The 20,255-nt window shown below is 61.6% G+C and overlaps 1 protein-coding gene across 1 annotated transcript; it reads right to left on the reverse strand.

Annotated features, from left to right (window-relative positions):
* Positions 1-5,046: 5,046 nt before the first annotated feature.
* Positions 5,047-10,782, reverse strand: Ceacam16 (CEA cell adhesion molecule 16, tectorial membrane component). Its single transcript, XM_077792792.1, has 5 exons — positions 10,746-10,782; positions 9,223-9,567; positions 8,678-8,953; positions 7,348-7,626; positions 5,047-5,471 (listed from the first exon to the last, which is right to left on the reverse strand). The coding sequence occupies exons 1-5, from the start codon at positions 10,780-10,782 to the stop codon at positions 5,047-5,049; spliced, it is 1,362 nt and encodes a 453-aa protein (XP_077648918.1).
* Positions 10,783-20,255: the final 9,473 nt, after the last annotated feature.

Below are 20,255 nucleotides of genomic sequence, written 5' to 3' on the forward strand. Positions count from 1 at the left end.
TGGAGAGGTCCATGTGGCGAGGACCTGGGCGTCCCTGCAGAGCCGTGTGAGCCAGCCAAGAAGGGGCCCCCGGAGGTGGCAGCTGGGCCCAGCTGCCACCTCGACTGTGACCTGGGGCAGCTGCGGAGCTGGCTGCTCCTGGCCCAGCCACCCCCAGACCCTCAGGAAGTGCTGACGTTTGGGGTGACGTGGGACACACCACTGGGTAACCAACAGAGTCACTCGATGTAGGTTCTGTTCCCGGGGAGGGCAGCCTCATCCGTATGACCACCGGTGTTTACTGAGCACCTACTGCGCGCCAGGAGCACTGAGGGACACACGAGAGGGAAGAGAAGAGACTAAACTCCTGTCTTGTGGGGTTCACGGGCCGGTGAGGAAGAGGAACGATGAACCAGAAAGAAATACGGATGTCACCTCGAGGGGTGTGTGACACAAATGCCGTGAAGAACAAAGCCAGGCATCTCTGGGGGCTCAGTGGCCCCTCGGGGTGACACTGGAGCAGAGGCCTGAACGGAGTGATGCAGGAATCTGGGGGAAGAGCCTTCCAGGCAGAGGGACGGCCAGTGCAAAGGCCCTGAGGCAGGAGTTGGTTTATTCAAACCAGAGCCAGGAGGCCCCTGTGGGCGCAGTGGTGCGGATGGGAGGGAGGAGGACGGGATGGGGTGGCAGGCCTTTAGCATCTGAACTGGAGGTGATCAGGAAACGAGGCCTCACCTCTGGAACCTCAGCTTCCTCTTCTGAGGAATGGGAACACGGGCACCTGGTTCTGAGGCTGTTGCGGGGACTCAGGGAGCTTCTGCCTGTGGTCAGCAGCACAGGTCAAGCCCTTTGGAGACCCTGCTGCTGGGCAGCTTTTGCAGGAAGGGATGCCCTCTCTGTGCTCAACACCTTTTACTGGAATGCGCTGAAGCTGCCCAGACGCCCCCTGGGTTCCCTGGTGCCGGGTCCCTCTTCCTCTTCCTCCTCCTTCCTCACTCCCCTCCCCTCCTCTCCCCCTCCCCTGGCTCAGTCCTGAATCAACTTTCCAGTCGGGGGAGAAAACAGGGCAGGCTTCCTTCCTCTCCTGGGCGGGCTCCAGAGAGGGACCGGGCCATTGTGTGTGCTGGCCTCAAGGTCGTTCCTGTCCCCTTCCCACCAGGCACTTGGGGACAGGCCGCGGGGAAGCAGGGGATGGCCTTGGTGGGGCTGAGGGGCCCAGGCCACAGGGCTGGCCTCTGGCCTCGTGGCTTCCCCCGGCCAGGAGGGCCCTGGCACCAGACCCTGGGGGGTGGCCGCCGTCCGTCCTGGCCTGGCTCCCGCCTGACGGAGCCAAACCCTGGCTGGTCCCAGGTCCCTTCTCTCCTTGGAACCTCATTTTTCCTCTTTCCCCCGACTCAGTCCTGACATTAAGCTCCTTTCAACTCCCAGGAGCCGAAAATCACCAGAGACCCGAGTGGTGGCCCAGCCTGCCATCCCAGCCACTCTGGAGGCTGAGGCAGGAGGATCCCAAGTTCAAAGCCAGCCTCAGCGACTTAGAGAGCCCCTGTCTCAAAAAATACAGAGGGCTGGAAGGTGGCTCAGTGGTCACACACCCCTGGGTTCAAAAAAAAAAAAAAAAGAACAAAACCAGTCGCTCGGGTCGGCCTCGGACCTGGCATCCTCTGCCTCGGCCTCCCTGGGCTGGGTGCACACAGCAGGTCTTCTGGGGACACAGCTTCTGCTGCGATTCCCTCTCCTGAACCTGTGGGGGCTCCCAGGGACACCAGAAGCCGGGACGTGTCACTTCTTATCACTTGCCAATTCCGATGTCCCATGGCAAAGGGCCCAACTCCCACAGCTTAGGGCCTCACTAAGCGGCCAAGTCTGGCCTCGAACTCGCGATCCTCCTGCCTCAGCCTTCCGAGTCGCTGGGGTTATGGGTGTGCGCCCCTGCGCCCAGTTATTTTGTGGTGCTTGCTGCTCTTTCCTGGACTGTAAGGAAGGGTTGGATTGCGTGGGAGGATTCAGGAGAAGGAGCCCAGAGATACCCGAGGGATGGGAGACTGCGTCCTGGGGACATCTGAGTCTCTGCCCCTGAGGATAGGGAATCTACTTGACCTAGAAACAGAAGCAGCCCCCCCCCCCCGCCCCTCCTGCTGGCCTCCTTCTGCAGGGATCACGCACAACCCCCTGGGAGCGCCCGGTTCCTGCTGAAGCTTTGGCTCCCACCCTTGGGGTGTAAGCGAGAAAGGTCATTTTGTCCATCTGGGGAGGCAGGAGTTCTAAGGCCGGCAGGACAGAGCTTGCCAACGGCCCACCTGGGGCTCACCTGGGGCTCACCTGGGGCTCACCTGGGGCCCACCCGGGGCCCACCTGGGGCCCACCTGGGGCTTGTCGGCTCTGCCATCCTTAAAACCAGAACCCTGAGGTTCCTCGGGCAGCAACAGGACTGTCCTTCCCAGGCCCCTTTGCAGTAGGGGCATCGTGTGACTCAGAGCTGACCAATGAGACATAGGTCACAGTTGGTCCGTGGGACTTTGGAGAAAGTGCCTTAGAAGGGCTTCAGAGAACTGATGGCGGACGAAGGGCCACAGGGCGGATTCTCTAGCCCTTACCTGGAAGGTCTTCACCTCCCACTGTCCCAGCTCAGTGGCCATCCCCAGAACAACCCCTCCCTCTCTGCCCCGTGCCTTCCTGTGCTCCGTGGTCACTGCTTCTGACCCAGAGCTCCTCCAGCGGGGCCAGGCACGTGGCTCAGACCCTGCTCCAAGAGGTTGGCGCCGCCGCACTCCTCTGGCCCCGCCCCCGAGCTCCGACCACGCCCCCGGGCGCCCCGCCCCCGAGCTCCGACCACGCCCCCGGGCGCCCGGCCCCGCCCCCGCTGCAGTCCCCTCTCATTGGAGGGCCACGTGAGGGCACCCAGGACAATGGCTCACACAAAGGAGCCTCTTCCAGGACACGGGAGGGGACCAGAAAGTGCCAGAACCCTTGAGAAACGTGGTCATCCCCTGAGCACAAGCAGCCTGCTCCAGGGCCGGGTGATGGCGAGGTGCAGCGGGGGGGGGGCGGGGGGGGGTGTTTGGGGGTGGGGGGGGCTTTGCTGTGCCCCTGGTCACCTGACCCAGGTGCTCCAGGGAGGGGCAGTCCTCGGCCCCCTCCCTGAGAGCAGGACCCTCCTACATGACCTGGCAGCTGTGGGAAGGGCCTGAGGCTCGCCATCCAGGGCGGACCTGAACCAGTGATGTGGCCCTCGTGCGCACGCATGCGCCCGGACAGGGGGTGGCCTCAGGTGGAAGAGGCAGCGCGCGCCCGGGTGTGGGCTGGGCAGGTGGAAGGAGAGGCGGACACGCGTGTGCATGACTCAGGACGTTTATGGCCCCTGTGGCCCTGGGACGGCAGGCAAAGGGTCAGGGTCCTGCGGGTCTAACTGTGGGTGGGAGCAGGAGCAGGACCACAGGAGCGTCTTTGCCAGCAGCCAGCGGTCCTCCCCTGGGGGCCGAGTTGGGGAGATGGTGTGGAGGTCCCTTCCCCCGCGAGGTCTCTGTGGCCACGCTGCTACTCCAGGGCTGTGAGGGAGGACGGCAAGGGGCAGAGGAGGCCATCAGCCAGGTGAGGGACTGCAGCCCCTGTGCCCACCCCTCCCGTTGCTCTGCCCATCCCGGCCTCCCAGCCTCCCCAGCCTCCCGGCGCTCAGCCTCTGCCAGTGTCAGGTTCAGGAAGGTGGCGTTGGTCCTCGTGCGAGGGAGGGAGGTGGACTGTGAGGAGAGAGACAGGGTGAAAGGAGATGCCCGGGCTCAGGGGGGCCTGTCCTGGATCTGCAGTCCCTGCTGACTCAGGACCAGGGCTCGGAAGCGAATGGGCAAAGGTGGAGAGGAGTATGTGGCCCTGGAGGGGCCCTGATCCTGGAAGCCCCCATTCTGAGGGCGGCCAAACCATCGCTGGCTCTGGCACGGGACTCCTGAGACCCAGCCTGATGGGGAGGCAAGACTCTGTACTCAGGAGATGACCTCATTCCCACTGATTGCTCCTTGTCTAATGCACCTGCCTGAGTGACATAAGTCTCTCAGATCTCTGGAAATGTCCAGCTTGATGGGAAAGTTGGTCCCTGATCTGGGAGCTCCCCGTCTGATGGAGGAGACATGGTGCCTGATCTGAGAGCTCCCAGTCTGATGGAGGAGACATGGTGCCTGATCTGGGAGCTCCCAGTCTGATGGAGGAGACATGGTGCCTGATCTGGGAGCTCCCAGTCTGATGGAGGAGACATGGTGCCTGATCTGGGAGCTCCCAGTCTGATGGAGGAGACATGGTGCCTGATCTGGGAGCTCCCGGTCTGATGGAGGAGACATGATCCCTGATCTGGGAGCTCCCGGTCTGATGGAGGAGACATGGTGCCTGATCTGGGAGCTCCCGGTCTGATGGAGGAGACATGATCCCTGATCTGGGAGCTCCCGGTCTGATGGAGGAGACATGGTGCCTGATCCGGGAGCTCCCAGTCTGATGGAGGAGACATGGTGCCTGATCCGGGAGCTCCCAGTCTGATGGAGGAGACATGGTGCCTGATCTGGGAGCTCCCAGTCTGATGGAGGAGACGTGGTGCCTGATCTGGGAGCTCCCAGTCTGATGGAGGAGACAAATCCCTCCCTAGAAGACTCTGTTCTAATAGAGATCATCCTTAGGTCACTGTGTGGTGGTAGGAATCTTGTCCCGGCCCTCGTTTCAAAAGAAAGGAAGAGAAGTGACCTGACCGTCCAGGACCTCGGGGTCTGCTGAGAGGCTGGCTGGCCCCCACTCTCTAGCTGGGGTCTGACCAGGAGTTGAAGGCCCAGCATTAGCCCATGGCCCTGATCTGGTGACCAGGCCATCTGTCCTCTGCCTTAGGTTCCACTCACAGGATAAAGAAGCCCCGCCCTCTGACTGTGCTCCTATTTTTAAAGAAAACCTTCCATCTGCTGTCCCCCTTCCATGAGCAGAGGTCCCGGAAGCCCTTTAGACTGAGACCTCCGTGTGATGGCGGAGGCCTCTCTGGTCCCGGCCTGGGCCATCAGGTGGATGGGAGAGGAGAGAGCCCCGCCTGGGGACTTCCCCTGGTCAGATGGAGGAGTCCTGGTCCTCGGGAGGGTTTCCCAGCCTTGGGGGGAGGCCAAGGCGGTTCTGGCCCCGCGTGCGCCCCCCGCCCCCGCACTCACGGGCCACCTGCAGCTCCACTTCCAGCGTGTCCGTCTTGCCCTGCAGCGTGACGGTCTTGAGCATGTAGCGGCCGGCGTCCGTCAGGTTCAGCTTCTGCACCAGCAGCGAGCAGTTGGCGAAGCCCACCTCGCGGCCGCTGTGCGCTGGCCCCGCGATCCAGTTCCCCGAGGGCAGCTGGCTGAGCAGCCGATTGGGCTCGGAGGCGGGCCCGCGGTACCAGGCGTACACCAGCAGGTCCTTGGGGTAGCCTTGCACCGTCAGGGTCACGTCCTGGCCCTCCGTCGGCGTGGCGGGCACAGGCACAATCATCATGGTGACTGCCGCCGCTGGGGAGAGAGGGGCCGGCTCAGCAGGACCGCGCCGGGGGTGGGGTCCCTGCCCGCTAGCTCATCTGTGCCACCCTGGCTGGCTGGGTCCCGGCGTGGGTGCTGGGGGAAAGGGGACGAGGTGGTCGGTGTGGTGGTAGAAGCGGCTCCTCTGTCCCGAGGGAACAGTGTGTGTCCCCTATCAGAATAGGAATCGCCAGCCTCAGGGCAGGTGACAACCTGGGAGGCCCTGGGGACCGGCCCATGTCTCCTCCATCAGATTACTGGAAATTTCCAAAATCCAGGGGCCATGTCTCCCCTATGAGACTGGAAATTTTGGAATAGGGGGGGCGTGTCTCCCCATCAGATAGTTAGGAGTTGTGACCCCCACGCAGCAGCTCTTCTGTCACATCAAGAGACTCCAGAGCGGGGGCTCCAGCCCCCCATCAGACTGAAGGATTCTGGGGGAAGAGCCCGGGCCTCCTTAGTCAGGTCCCCGGCCGGGACCTTGTCTCCTCCATCAGATTGAGAAATGACAGATTATCGGGGTGGGTCTTTCTAATGAGGTTGGGGACCCCTGAAGTTGGGGGGCATGCTTTCCCCCTCAGATTAGAAGTTCCTAGAAAGCGGGGACCGGTACTCCCCCATCAGATTGGAAGTACCCCAAAGGTAGGAAACGTGCCTCCCCCATCAGACTGAGTTAAAAACAAACCAAACACAAACCAGTGTCACATCTCCTCAAGACCATGTCCCCCCACCAGAGTGGAAATTCTCCCAGACGGGGTCCCCTGCCTCTGACCGGATGCTCACTGAGAGTGGATGTCACATCCTCCCTGGCCCGGCCTCCTCACTTTGGCAGCTCCTTAAATAAGTGTGTGTGTGTGTGGGGGGGCATGCTTTCCTATTCTAGAACCATCTGCCCAAGGGTCCACGTCTGCGCCGTCTGGCCAGCATCTCCCATGAGTAGGGAGCAGCGGGGTCTCCTCCTCTGTCTCTCTCCTGGCCTCCGCCGCAGGGTCTCTGACAGTTTGGGAGGCCCTGGCGAGGTGCTGGATTCGGCGTACCTGCGCACCCCAGGCCTCCCCATGTCGGCCTGCACAGGCAGAGCTGGGGTGGGCCTCAGGCCATCTGGTCCTCTCCCTGGTCTCCTGCCAAGACCAGCTGCCAACGCCCCAGGCCGGGCGGGGCGTGAGGTCCACTTACCTCTGGGGCCGCCTCTCCTGCTCAGGGTAAAAGAGTAGCCACCTTGTTAGTGGGAGGGAGGAGACAGGTGAAGGCAAGGACTGTCCCCACTGTCCCAGGGGGATGATGGCCACTTAGGAAGGAACTGAGATGGAATTAATGAGGCCCCATTGTTAAAAGCCACCGTTCCCTGGGGGTAAACAGAGGTCCCCTGGGCCACCGGATGGCTCTGGAAACACCAGGTGCCTGCTGGAGCCAGCCCCCAGGTCATCTCAGGGCAGAGGCCAGAAGACAGCGTCTCTGCTGTGATTTTCCACTTGCCAACCGCCTGGCCGTGACTTTCCCACTGTGGGTGCCACCCTCCGGGCCAGATGAGCATGTCATCTAGTTGGCAGCAGAGACGTCCAGCTGTCTGGGTGGCTGAAGCCCTGAGCAACTGGTGACCAGCTCTGGAGCAGGGGCACCCTATGAAGGGACCTCTGTATGGCCCCCCACTCTGCCACCCCACAGTGTGGGGACACGTGGCCCATTTCCCACTCTCATCCCTCAAGGAGGAAGGTCTGATTTGTCATTTATTTTCAGGTGACAGGCACCTGGATGACAAAGGGGGGCCGTGAGTGGGCAGGGAGTCCACCTTCCAATGACGAGGGTCTGCCCCTCCAGGCCAGCCGGGCCCCGAGGCGGGCAGGTGGTGGCCAGGCTGGGGACGACTCACCGGAGAGCCTGACCACCACGGAGGCGGAGCCGGACAGCAGGGTCTTGGGGTTCTTGGCAATGCACGTGTACGTGCCCTCCTGGGCCGAGGTCATGGCGCTGATGTCAAGGTGGTCCGGGCCCTCCTGCAGGGCCCGCCCGTTGAAGGCCCACACGTACTCGGGCTCTGGACAGGACCGGGCCACGCAGCGCAGGGTGAGCGAGGTGTTGAAGTCCAGCCTGATGGTGCAGCCCGTGCGGGTGGTGGAGTCCTGGAGGATGGCCACACGCTCGGGGCCAACTGTGGGCAGGAGGGAGACGGGGCAGTAGAGGGACACAGAGGCGGGCAGCAGGGGTCCTCTCCACCACGCTGGGTCCCTGGGGCTACCTGGGCCTAGTGGTGGGAAGAAAAGAGCTCGGGCCTTTTCCATCCCACCTTCATCTCTCACTTGCTCTAGGAGCTTGGGAATCACTCCCCCCCCCCGGGGGAATCTGGTTTTTTCCTTTGTGAATCAGGGTTGGATCAGTGGTTTGTTAAATAAAGAAAAAGCCGAAGTGGTTGTTTTTCCTGCCATTCTAAGCCTCTAGAATTCTAAGGCTTCGAGAGTCGATGCTTCTAGGTACTAAGATTCTAGAAACCTAGGTCCCTGAGGTTCTAGATGCTAAGATTTTAGAACCAAATTCTAAGCGTCTAAGCGTCTCTGCTGCTGGGTTTCTAGATTCTCAGAGTCTAGAGCCCAGAGCTCTCTGGTCGGAGGCTTCTAGGATTCTAGGCTTGATTTTTCTAGACCACAGTCTTGTGCATCTCAGTGATTTCCCAGGGCTCCACGCTGCACATCTGCTGTCCTTGGGAGTGACTGCTAGCTTTGGTCACGTGCCCCCCACCCCCTTCCCCCATTACCACCTCCCTGCTTCTTTTCCCAGCCACAGGAGTATTTTTTTCTCTTCAGGATTTCTTCAAACTAAAGGATGACTCAATGTCAAAGGTGTTCTGTAGTTTTTTTTTTTTTTTTTTTTCCTTTTCTTTTCTTGGTCCTGGGGATTGAACCAGGGGCCCTTAACCACTGAGTCACATCCCCAGCCCTTTTTAATTTTTGAGACAGGGCCCCCATTAGTTGCCAAGGCTGGCCTCGAACTTGGGATCCTCCTGCCTCAGCCTCCCAAGTCGCTGGCATTTCAGGCGGGCACCACCGTGTTGTTCTCTAGGTGAGGGTCAAGTGCATTTTAAGAGGGACCCTGGTTCCTGACCCCAGCTGCCCGCTGACTTGCTGTGTGCCCCGGGGCTCCCTCTCCTGGCCTTGGTTTCCCGTTGTGCACACGGGGCTCGGGTCTCTGGGCGCCAGGGCACTCACAGTACACCGTCAGGTTGAGGGGCTCACTGCGGCTGGCGCTGACGGGGTTCCACACCTCACACTGGTAGGCCCCCGCCTCCTCCCGGCGGACGCCAGGCCGGGTCAGCACCCGGCCATCAGGGGACAGGCCGAGGCGGACGGCGACGGGCAGGGTGTCCCCGTTGAAGAACCAGCGGGCCTCGGCGGCGCTGGGGCTGCTGCAGGCCAGGCGCAGGGTGTCCCTGTGCTCCACCAGCGCCGTGTCGTTGGCAGTGACCACGGGCGGGGCCAGGATCTCTGTGGGGGCGAGAGACGCGGAGGGGCGGGCACCACCTGCTCCCAGGCCCCAGACAGAGGCGTGGCCGTGCCCCTGGGTCCCCACCAGAGGGGCGAAGGGTGGGTTTAGGAGGCAGGTGCCATCCTGGAGGCCCTCCTGGGGGAGGACAGCAGCTCAGTTATTTAAGGCTTTTTTTTTTTTTCTCCAATAAAAATTTTTTCTAGAAGATTCTTTTTCCCCCCAAAGGCGCGGGGAGGGGCGGGAGGCCGCGGGGGCGCTGGGCTCTCACCATAGACCTGCACGTGTCCGTAGCCCACCTCGGTCTGCAGCTGCCGGTTCAGGGTCTGCAGGATGTAGGTCCCCGAGTGCCGCGGCAGGACGCCCCAGATGGCCAGGCTGCCGTCGGGGCGCACGGCCTCCCGCCCCGTGTGGGACGGCCCCGGGGTCTCGTCGCCTGTGCTCACGATGTAGCTGGCCACCAGGTAGCTCAGGCTGAGCGTGGGCCCCGCGTACCAGCTGTGGGCCAACACGTCCCCCGAAAGCCCGCGGACCACCAGAGTCACGTTGTCCCCCTCGGCCGGCTGGGCGGGCTCGGGGCTGATGGAGACCTCGGCCCCTGCGCTCAGGAGCCCCACTGAGGAGGAGAACAGAGGGTGGGCCGGCTCCACCCAGGCCCCCGTGTGGCAGAGGAGGGACCATCCCCGGCCTGAGGTCACACCAAGCCCGGATTGGAGCCTGCAGCCCTCTGACTTCCAGCACCTGGGCCTCCTGGCCTTCCTTGGAGGCCATCTGCATGGACTCAGCCTCCACCCTCACAGAGGAATAGAGGACTGGCCACCTCGCATACAGTAGGTGCTCCATAAATGATAGGCCCAGGTAGCTATCTCAGGGTACGTGGTGAGATTGAATGGGACCACGCCAAGGATCTAGCCTAAGTAAACAGCCGGTGCATAGCAAGGGCTTGGCCGAGCTGAGCTGGACCCAGAGATCCGGAAGACCCCAGGGGACCCCCCCTCCAGCCCCGCTGTTTTATGACTCCACGGGTTAGACGTGGGGGTCCTGATGTGCAGCCGGGGCTCATCTCCTCCACCCTGGTCCTTCTCAAGGACCAGGAGCCCCACACCCCAAGAGCTGCTCAGGGATGCTTGGGTTCCCTGTGCGGTGGCCTGAGGTGGGTGGCTGTGGCACTCCTCATGAAGGAGATGCAGACCTGGCCTGGTTCCAGACCTTGCCAGGTTGAGAGAACGAGGCTGGGGGCTGAGGAGCCCCGGGTCTGGCACACAGCTCTGCCCCTTTGTGCTGTGTGTCCTTGGCTGGTGACTTTACCTCTCTGAGCCTCAGTCCTCTCTGTGAGGGCTTGTTAACAGTGGGAAAGCACTCAGGACGGGTATCCAGCAAGTGCCCATCCATGCTGCCTACGGGGACCTTCTAGTGAGTCTGTCACTTAGACCCATTTCACCGGTGGGTGACTGAGGCTGAGATGCTGACCCAAAGCCACCTCTTCAGGGCAGAGCTACTGGCCAGAGCCGGACGGTCCTCCACAGCTCATGTGGATGAAAGATGACCGTGGCCCCTGGTCCCGGGTCATGCTCTGGTCACAGGAACCTCGGAGCCCACCCGGGGACCTCCCTGGGAGGCTGTTCCTGGCCTGTCCCCCACTGGTGCCTCTGGAGGGGACAGACTGCCCGTGTGAGGCGGAGCTGCCCTCCCCCGGCTCGCTGGCCTCGGGTCCCACCTCGCCTCTCCCAGGCTGGGGTCCCCTCCCCTCCCGAGGCCGGGGTCCGGGGTCCCGGGGCTGCCGTTGTCACTCACCACTGAGGAGGAGCCAGCTGCACCCGGGCAGCGCCATCTCGCACCCCGGGCTGGGCCTTGGAGACGGTGGCCTTGGGGTCCCAGTGCTCCGGGCCCTTCCCGGTTGGGGCTGGGCTCCGTCTGCCGCCGGCCGGGGAGGGCGGGTGGCTTGGAGCCGGGGAGATCACCTGAATTTGGAGGGATCGAGTCTCCAAGGATCTGGGGCCCCGTCTGGGGACCAGGGTGGGTGTGGCGGGCACCGGCCAAGGGCCATGACCTGGCCAGGCCTCCTGGGGCCGCTGCCTCACCCTCTTCGTGCCAAAGGCCCCGGTTTGGTTCTGGGAGAAGAACCAGGTCACCCGGGAGGAGGGAGGAGGGACGGGGAGACCTGAGGCAGCTCCTCCTGACCCCGGCCGCGGCCTGCGGGTGGGTCTGGGGTGGCCACTGGCGAACGGGGACGGCCACTTCTCCACCCCAGGGCCACATGGCCCTGCGAGGCGGGCACCGTGAGGATGCAGGTGGAGAGACGGAGGCCGGGGCTCGGAGCTGACCAGGCCCCTGCAGGGAGAGGAGGTCGGAGGCCTGCTGGGTGGCCATGGCCAGACGGGATCCCAGGGCCTTTCTTCTCCTGGGCCTCCCACAAAGGGCTGGGAAACCCACGTTCTTTCTCCTGCATCCTCCTGTCTGCCCAGTGGGCCTCTGTGGAGGCTCTGGGCCTTCACAGAGTCTTGGTCTATCTCTGCCCTTACCTGCAGTGGGCTGGGTTGGCCTCTTGCTTCAGGGTGGAGAGCTGTCATGGAGTGTCCCAAGGCAGAACTTCCACCAGGGCTTGGCACAACGGGGCCCCAGGCAGAGGACAGATCAGTGGGACTGTTGTTAAAGGTATAGGATCCAGCAAGGCCGGATGGTGCACGCCTGTCATCCCAGTGACTCGGGAGGCTGAGGCAGGAGGATTGCAAGTTGGAGGCCAGCTTCAGCAACTTAGCGAGGTCCTAAGCAATGTAGCGAGACCCTGTCTCAAAATAAAACATAAAAAGGACTGGGGATGTGTCCTGGGTTAACTCCTCAGTACCAAAAAAGAAAGAAAGACTCTTAACATTTTTTTCTTTTGAGACAGGATCTCTTTATGTTGCCTAGTCTGGCCTCCAACTCCTGAGCTCAAGCAATCCTCCCACCTCAGCCTCTGAAGTGCTTGGGACTGCAGGTATGTGCCACCACAACCCACCTGTGTCGTCCGATGTGAGGGATTTGAGCATTGTGGATTCTGGCGACTGAGGGGCGCAGAGACCCAGACCTCCTAGGCGGTGGGCTCAAGGTGTGACAGGGTGACGTGCTCACAGCGGAGTAAGTGCCCCGTAAATCACTGACCCGTGGACTTCCCAGCTATTTGATGAGCACCTACTACCTGCTGCCACTGCCCTGGCTCCGGGGAGACCCGGGTGAAGACCACGGCTGGAACAGACCCCTGCCCTGGGCCCGGGGAGTCTGCCCCACATCCGAGGGAAAGGGAGGCCGGGCTCTGCCCTCTCACACTGGTCTGGAGGGGGCAGCTGGCAGGCGTCCCCAGGGCCGCACAGTTGTTGTCACCGTGTCCCAGTGGCTCTGGGCCTGCTTCTGGCAGGGGCCACACCTGCGGCTCACCTGTCCCCGGGTGCTGTCCTCAGCTGCCCTCGCAGGGCTGGGTGCGGTGGAGGGGAGGGGACCCAGGGAGGCCACGGGGAGGCGGCGGGGGGGAGTCCTGGCGCCTCCTGTCCCCACGCCACCTGTGGCCTCACCTCACCTGCTCGGGACGGCCCTGCCTTCACCCCAGTCCTGGGACCACGGCCCAGTGTCCTTCAGGATGTCCCCCCGTGTCCCCGATGCCTCTCGCTCACCTCAGAGTGACCTCGTCTCTAACTGATCTGGGAATCCTCCCAGATGCTCTTCTCCCTGGTCCTCATGGGAGGTGGCTGATGTCCCCTGTCCCCACTGCAGGGACAGAGGGACCCGGTCCTCCTCCCTGATGTGCCCACCCCACCAACTGCCTCTGAAGCCTCCCTCCCTCCCCCCTGTGGCCTCCACCCAGCCTCCCTCCCTCCCTGTGGCGCCCTGCGATGCCCGGCTTCTTCCCCCCTCCACTCTCCCTCAGTCCCTGGCCCTGGCCTCGCCTCCTGCCATGTCCCCTCCATCTGGCAGACGAAGGCACATCCTAACACAGAAACCTGCCCCGTCCCTCCCTTGCTCAGAACCTGCTATGGCTCCCCAGTGCCCTCAGTGGAAAGTGGCCTGTGAGGCTCTGCATACCCACCCGACAGCCTCAGGGACCCCCTCTCCTGCCTGCTGGGACCCTGTGACGCCGTTGTTCCGTCTCACTGCCACTCCACCCAGCACGTTCCTGCGGCCTTCTGCTCTGTTTCACTGTATCCTCCTCCAGGAAGCCCTCCCAGACTGCCCTATGGGGCCCCCACCCCAGCCCTTATCACCTGATGTTCACTGTCTGGGGATGGTCTATGTGAACCTCAAGAAGACGGGCCTGGGCTGTCCCCACAGTGTCCCCATCACTGCCCGGCACGTTGCCCAGGACAGCGCAGGGACTCAGAGACTGTTTGTGGAACCGGACACCAGGTGTGACTGTCAGCGAGAGGGAGGCGAGTCTCCAGGGAGGCCCAGGTTTCCAGGGCTCTGCCATCTGACTGGGGCGGGCGGCGAGGCTGGGCCCGGGAGCCGGGGGCAGGATGCTCCCCACGTGAGCCTGGGTCTCGGTTCAATCCAGAGCTGCAGTTCCTTGCACCCCTACTATGCGCCTGGCCTGGGGCTGAGCAGGAGGTAGAGCAGGAGGTTGTGAGTAGGGGCTTTTGCCTCTCTGTGAGGTGGGTGGGAGGCTGTGGCCTTGACCTCCTGGGGTCTAGACCGTGAGGGCCCCTCACCGCCCTGCTTTTTGAGGACACATTTCTCTTTCTTTTTCTCTTTCCTTTTTTGGAACCAGGGATTGAGCCCAGGGGCACTTCATCACAGAGCCACATCCCCAGACCTGTTTTTCTTTTTCTTTTTGTTTTTGAGACAGGGTCTAAGTTCCTTCGGGCCTTGCTAAGCTGCTGAGGCTGGCCTCCAACTTGCGATCCTCCTGCCTCAGCCTTTCCAGCTGCTGGCTTGGGTCTGGCTAGAACATTCGAATTTCACCCGTGGCTCACACGTTTCTTTTGTTTGCTGGATCAGGTAGCGGACGGCGGTGGGACTGTGGATTTTTTTTTGTTGAGACCATCTCTCTCTCCATCTCTCTCTCTCTCTTATTTAAAGACCGAGCAGGCTCCACTTCTGGTGCCCAGACTGGTTCTCAGCGTCTGGCTCCAGTGATCCTCCTGCCTCAGCCTCCCTAGTGCTGGGACCACAGGCCCGTGCCACCTTAGCCGGCAGTGACTTTGGGACCTTGTTGGCTTTCCTGTGAGCTCATCCTGCCCCCAACAGAAAACTCATCTTGCAGACAAGGGACCTGAGACTCAGGCCATCGCCTCCTGCCTCTCCGTCCAGCTGCCTGGGGACAGTCGTGTGCCTTGTTTGCTCGGGGTCCCCAGCCCTCTTGTCTCAGCGGGGTCCTGAGTTGCGGGGGAGGTGGAGCCTCATCAAGCCCCGCCCACCGCTGACGTCGTGTTTGTTAGAAACCTGGACGTGGGCCTGGGTGGCAGGACCCTTGTCCCCTCTTCCCTGGGCAGCTGGGCTAATTGCTCCGTGTGAACCCGGCTGTCCCCGGCTTATCACATGGGCAGGTGCCCTGGTGTTTGCCCATGGATCTGTCCCCAGGGTGCGGCTTCCTGTGCCTGCTGGCAAGGTCCTGGGGTTGGTCGGGGCTGGGGCCCCCGAAGCTGTTGGAGGAGAGAAGGAACCTCCTGTCCCCCAGTTCCTCACCCTGGAGGGAGCGCGGGGCTGCGGGCGGGGCGCGGGAGGGCAGGTGGGTGGGAGGAGCCAGCTCGGACCTCTGCCCACCCTGGGCCGCCGGGGAATTTCCAAGTCATTCAATCACTGAACAAATATTTATTGAGTGCTGTCCCCGTGCCAAGCTGTGGACACAGACATATCTCTGCCCTGGTGGGGCCAGACCCTATTGGCAGGAGAAGGGCAGGAACGGGCTGATACAGCATGCACACAGGTGGAGATTAGTGCCACAGGAACAGAACAGAAAATGTAGCACGAGGACAGGGAGGGACGGGGAGTTGGGGGGACTTTCTGGTCTGAGGTGTGAGGTGACAGGGAACCTGTAGATAGGAGAAGAATCTCCCCCCCCCTCTTTTAAAAACTGAGCCTAGACAGCATTTTGTTTTTACTCTTATTTTGTTTGAGATGGGGGTCTCACTGAGTTGCCTGGGGTGGTCTCAAACTGGAGATCCTCCTGACTCAGCTTCCCAAGTGGCTGGGATTATGGTGAGCACCACCACAGGTGCACCAGGCTCTGGGGAGGAGTGATGGCAGATGGTAGAGCAGGTGCCAAGGCCCTGAGGCAGGAAATTCACTGAAGAATGTGGGGATAGCAAGGAACCTGATGTGGCTGGAGCTGAGTCAGGGGGAGGGCCATCGAGAGGAGGTGGTTGCCCAGGCACCAGCTGATCCCAAGAGGAGGACCTTGAATGCAAGATGGCCCCTGATAGGTGCTTGACATTGTTTGGAGTCTGGGGATGAGAAGATCCAGCTGGGCTGAGTCCCTGAGGCCCAGAGGGAAGGGTCTGGGTCTGAGATGAGAGGTTCCATGGGGGCTGGGTGGATAGGTGGGAGGAGCAGGAAGGTGGGGGGGCAGGAAGTGAAGGGTGGAGTCAGGGAGGTGGAGGCTGGAGAGGGAGGGGGAGGGGGAGAGGGAGGGGGGGAGGGGGAGGGGGAGAGGGAGGGAGGGGGAGGGGGAGAGGCGCACCAGGGTTCTCTGGGGACCCCAAGGGCTAGGTGTTTTCCTCCTTGGGGCTTCATGTATCCCACCAGGAAGATGGAAAAGCAGTTGAACTTGGATTTCAAGTTGGGGTTAAAATCAATTTAAAAAACTTTTAATTTTGGGAAACTTCACACACTCATCAAATACAAAGGGAGGGCCCCCCCTACCCTCTGTCTGCCCCCGCCCAGGGGCCCTCTGTGGTAGTAAGTCCAGTTGTCCCTGGGTGTCCCCAGGGGATTGGCTCTGGGGCCCTAAGGCACCAAACCCCCTGGCAGCTGGTCCCTTACCTGGTATAAGACGGCACAGAGTTTGGGGAACCCTCTGTCCTGAGTGTTTTGGGGCCTCTCTAGGTATTTAACAACACAGACTGAGCTGTGGGTGCGCGTCAATAGTCACACTGCCCTGTTTAGGGAATAATGACAAGAAGAAGTGTCTGGGCTTATTTACTACAGACACAACTTTTTGTTTTCCTCCCCTGAATATTTTTGATTCCTGGTTGGGTGACTCCACAGACCGGGGACCTGTGGGGAGGGAGAGGGGGGCTGCATTTCAAAGCATCCTATCATTTTCTTCATGGCCCCTTCAGCCGGTTTCTTGAAAGATTTGGGCTCCTTGGGAAAAAAGCTTCCCAGGGCTGGGGGTGCAGCTCAGCTCAGGTGGCAGAGAGAGCCCCCAGCACGCATGCGCCAGGCCTGGGTCGCCTGGAGAGCAAATAAACACCCGGACACACGGGGCCACCATTTCACCTAAAATGTGAAAATACAATGAAGGCTTCCCAACCTCGTCCACGCAGGGCGTCCGCATTTCAGTGGTATCTACAGTTATGGGATGTCAGAGAGGCCACGATTTGGGTGGGGGTGGGATGGAACCCAGGACGCTGAACCCCTGAGCCCCACCCCCAGTCCTTTTTAATATTTTATTTAGAGACGGGGTCTCGCTGAGTTGCTTAGGGCCTCTCTTTTGCTGAGGCTGAGCGATCCTCCTGCCTCAGCCTCCTGAGCCTCTTAAGCGGGACGCGCCGGCCTCTCTGCACGTCTGTGTCCCGGGGCCGGGGATGGCACCCAGGGCCCTCCCTGTGCTGGGGGGCAGCGCCCACTGGGCGACATCCCTGGCCCCAAAGCGGCGCGTCCCCTGCCCCCACCTCCATCCCCCGCATCCGCTGCAGACGACCCTGGGCCGCGGGTCAGTTGGGCTGGGCCGATGAGGGGGCGTCCACACTTCTGCTCGCCAGTCTACACCGCTGACTCTGCTCCCCGCGGGTTGCACAAGCCCTTTTGCACACAAAGGCGTTGAATTCGGAAGAGAAGGGTTTTCCCCATGAATCATAATGGCCCTGGGTCACAGCCCAGCCCGTTTCCTTCCCCACGGCCACTTCCTCATTTACACACGCGGAGCCGCGCGCTGAGAACCCGGGGAGCCCTGAGAACCCGGGGAGCCCTGAGAACCGGGCGGCGGAGCGGCGGTGGGGCCACAGCGACCCCTGGCGGGCGACCGCGGGTGGACAGAGCTGGCGCTCGGGGGACGGGGCTCTGACCAGGCTGTCACCTCCTGCTGGAGGTTTGGGTTCTGTTCCCAGCTGGTCCATTGAGACCTCGCTGTTCTGCACCCTGGTTTCCTCATCTGTAAAATGGGGATAATCGGGTATTTCACTCACAAAACCGTTGCGAAGATACAAGGCAACAAGCGGAAAGCATTCGGCCCAGGCAGGGCGTATAATAGGTGCTCAATACGCGAGCATCCTACTCAGTCTTATTACACTGAGCTCCAGGCCACCTCTACCACAGGACTGAGCTCCCTGAGAGGCGGAGCTGCTGGCTCGTGTCCCCCGTGCCCAGTCAAGTTCATGCAACAGACTTTGGGGCACAGGAACTGCTCCATGCACCTCTCTCAGGGAAGGAATGGAGGCCACCAGGTCTGGGGCAGGTTGTGTAGAGTGGGCACCCGGCACCCCGTGGGTTCTGAGCCCTGGTGCCGGGGCCTCCGCGGTGGAGAGCTGCCCCCCAGGGCTCAGGTCGGGTGCTCAGGCTGACCCGCCCCCGGGGATGAGCAGAAGAGGCAGGGCTGGGTGGACGGACGCAGGGAGTCAGGGCTGCCTGGTGGAGGAGGAGGCGTGGACTGAGACCTGAGCTGCGAGGGGCTGAGGGAGGGAAGCTGTGACCTGGGAGCAAGCTCTGGGCAGCGGGAAGACCGTGCGAGGGTCTGCGCTGAGATGGAGCAGAGAGTTCTGAGTCCAGAAAAAGGTCTGTTCCTCCAGCCCATGACCACAGAGTGGGGGCGAGGGGCAAGGAGGGCTGACCAAGAGGTGGACAGGCCCCTAGATCGCAGACCTCGAGGGCGCTGCAGGCTGTGACCCTGGACCGTGGGGGGATAGGGAGCTGTGGATTGTTCTACGCAGGGAGGGGCAGGGTCCAGCTGGGTTTTAAAAAGACCCTTGGGATGTCTTGTGGTGGGAAGAGACCGGGAGGAGGCTGGGCAGACGGGGAGAGAAGCTGCCTGGCTCAGGGCTGGGCTGCAGGAACAGGGAAGGCCAAGCTCAGGAGCCGTGGGCGTGCCTGCCACAGCCCAAGTGAGTGAGTGACGCGACCATGCTTTGGGCCTCGGACCTGGGTAGGCCCTCTGGGTACCCAGGAGGGCCGAGGGAGGGGCCAGGCACCTTGTGGCCTGTAGGTCTGGGCGGTCCTCTGCTGCCCCCTGCTGGCGCAGCCTGGACTCCTGTCATACCTCTGTGTGGCAATGAGGACCTGCTCAGTGAGCGCAAACCCCAACCAGGGACAAAGGTGATACTTCTTGAGTGACATCGTGCCAGACTGCAAGGCTCCTGGTCTCCACTCCCACACTCAACCTGGGTCCCCAGCTGCTCCCGCCTTCCAGCAGGCCGAAATGGGCTCGAGACTGGCCTCCCACGTTCCATCTCCTCTGTCTGTCCCTCCACCTCTCCTTTTTAAAAAAGCTTTAGTGTGCGTGTGTACGGTTTTTTTATTTTTATTTTTTTTTTTGTGGAATTGGGGATTGAACCCAGGGGTGCTCTACTATTGAGCTATAATCCCCAGCCCCTTTACTTTTATTTTGAGACAGGGTCTCTTTGCGTTGGGCCTCAAATTTGTGATCCTCCTGGCCCAGCCTCCTGAGTCGCTGGGATTACAGGCGTGGGCCACTGTCCCTGGCTATTAGATTTAAATCTGCTTTTGATGTGATGAGGGAAGGGATACCACCTGCCTGCACAGGGGTGGAAGGGGCCTGTTTGACCTGCTGGGGTGGCTCTAACAAGGAACTGGAGACCTGGTGGCTTAAACTTTCTTTGCAGGTTGGAGCTGGAAGTCCAAGGTCGAGGCTCAGCAGGTGTGGCTCCCCCAGGCCCCTCTCCCTGCTCGCATAGGGCCACTCCCTCCTGGTGTCCTCAGCTGGCCCAGGCCCTGTGGGCACCCCGTGGGCACCCCGTGGGCACCCATGCCTGGACATTCTCCCTTGTCCTATGAGGACCCTACAGCTACTGAGCCAGGTCCCACACTAGGTCCTGTAACTTCACGACCTCTGAAGAGGCTCTCCAAATACGTGGGCCTTCAGCTTAGGGATCTGGGGGTCACAATTCAGTCCACGCAGAGCCCGTATCAGGTGGGCTGCCAGATACGCTGTCCGGATCAGAGAATCTACCCTAGAAGATGCTGCGCCTTGGAGTGGGCTCCTGGATCAGGCTTCAGAAGGAGCTGGGCATCAGGGCAGCTGACCCCTCTGACCTTGCCCCCTGCTCTGCCCACGGGTCTCAGCTCTAACTGGACCCTGCCTTCCCCTGGGGCTTTGTCTCAGCCACTGACCCCACAGGGCTCCCTCCCCCACGTCTTCTGGAGCCAGAGGCACAGGTGAAGGGGGACTCTCTAGGGCAGGAGCCCTGCATGGCTGGTGTGGCTTCTGCTCACACCCCATTGGCCTGAAGTTGGTCACATGACCAAGCCTAGCTGCAAGGGCACCTGGGAAATGTGGTTTTTCTGGCCAGTACCATGCGCCTGGGGAGGACCTGGAGGAAGGGAGGGGTGGGTGGGGAGCTTGGTGAGCAGCTGCTGCCCAGGGGGAGGCCACAGGGCCCCGTCCAGGTCCGAGAGAGCTGCAGCCACGTCCCAGCCCTCAGCCTGGCCTCTGGCTGACCTGCTGGCCCACGGGAAGAGGTCAGAGCCCAGGCCTGGTGTCCACATTCCCACTGGGAATTCTTCCTGGTCCTGTGTCTCAAGGCCACACACTTGGTGGCTTAAAGTCACCCCCAATTTTTTATCTTACAGTTCTGGAGATCGGCCCCCAAAATGGGTCTCGCTGGGTACCGCTCAGCTGTCTGAGTCCTTTCCCGAGGCTCCGGGAGAGAACCCGCCCTCTTGCCTTTTTCAGTTTCTAGAAGCTTCTGCCACTCTCCGACTCACAGTCCCTTCATCTTGAGAGCTCTCAATGGCCCGCGGGGTCTCTCTCATCAGTCACTGTGACCCAGACCCTGCTTGGGTAGTGGCCCTCCCACAGTGTCCCAGTGCCTGCGGCCACTCGCCCCCAGTCTTTGCTTCTGTGGTCCCACATTGCCTGGGGCACTCAGGACCTCACCCCAGCTCTGCGTCTGGAATTTCACCGCGAGTCTTTGCCATACGAGGATGTAGGGGGCTTTG

The sequence above is a fragment of the Urocitellus parryii genome, chromosome 15 (assembly GCF_045843805.1).
Source record: "Urocitellus parryii isolate mUroPar1 chromosome 15, mUroPar1.hap1, whole genome shotgun sequence".
In the NCBI taxonomy this organism is placed as follows: domain Eukaryota; kingdom Metazoa; phylum Chordata; class Mammalia; order Rodentia; family Sciuridae; genus Urocitellus; species Urocitellus parryii.

What these genes read in the sequence shown, in the direction of transcription:
- Ceacam16 (XM_077792792.1), bottom strand. Translation starts at nt 10,782, where the DNA reads ATGGCGCTGCCCGGGTGCAGCTGGCTCCTCCTCAGTG. An exon ending in CAGCTGGCTCCTCCTCAGTG is followed by an intron (nt 9,568 to 10,745) that starts GTGAGTGACAAC and finishes TCTCCTCCTCAG; the next exon opens with TGGGGCTCCTGAGCGCAGGG. An exon ending in CGGACACGTGCAGGTCTATG is followed by an intron (nt 8,954 to 9,222) that starts GTGAGAGCCCAG and finishes TCGCCCCCACAG; the next exon opens with AGATCCTGGCCCCGCCCGTG.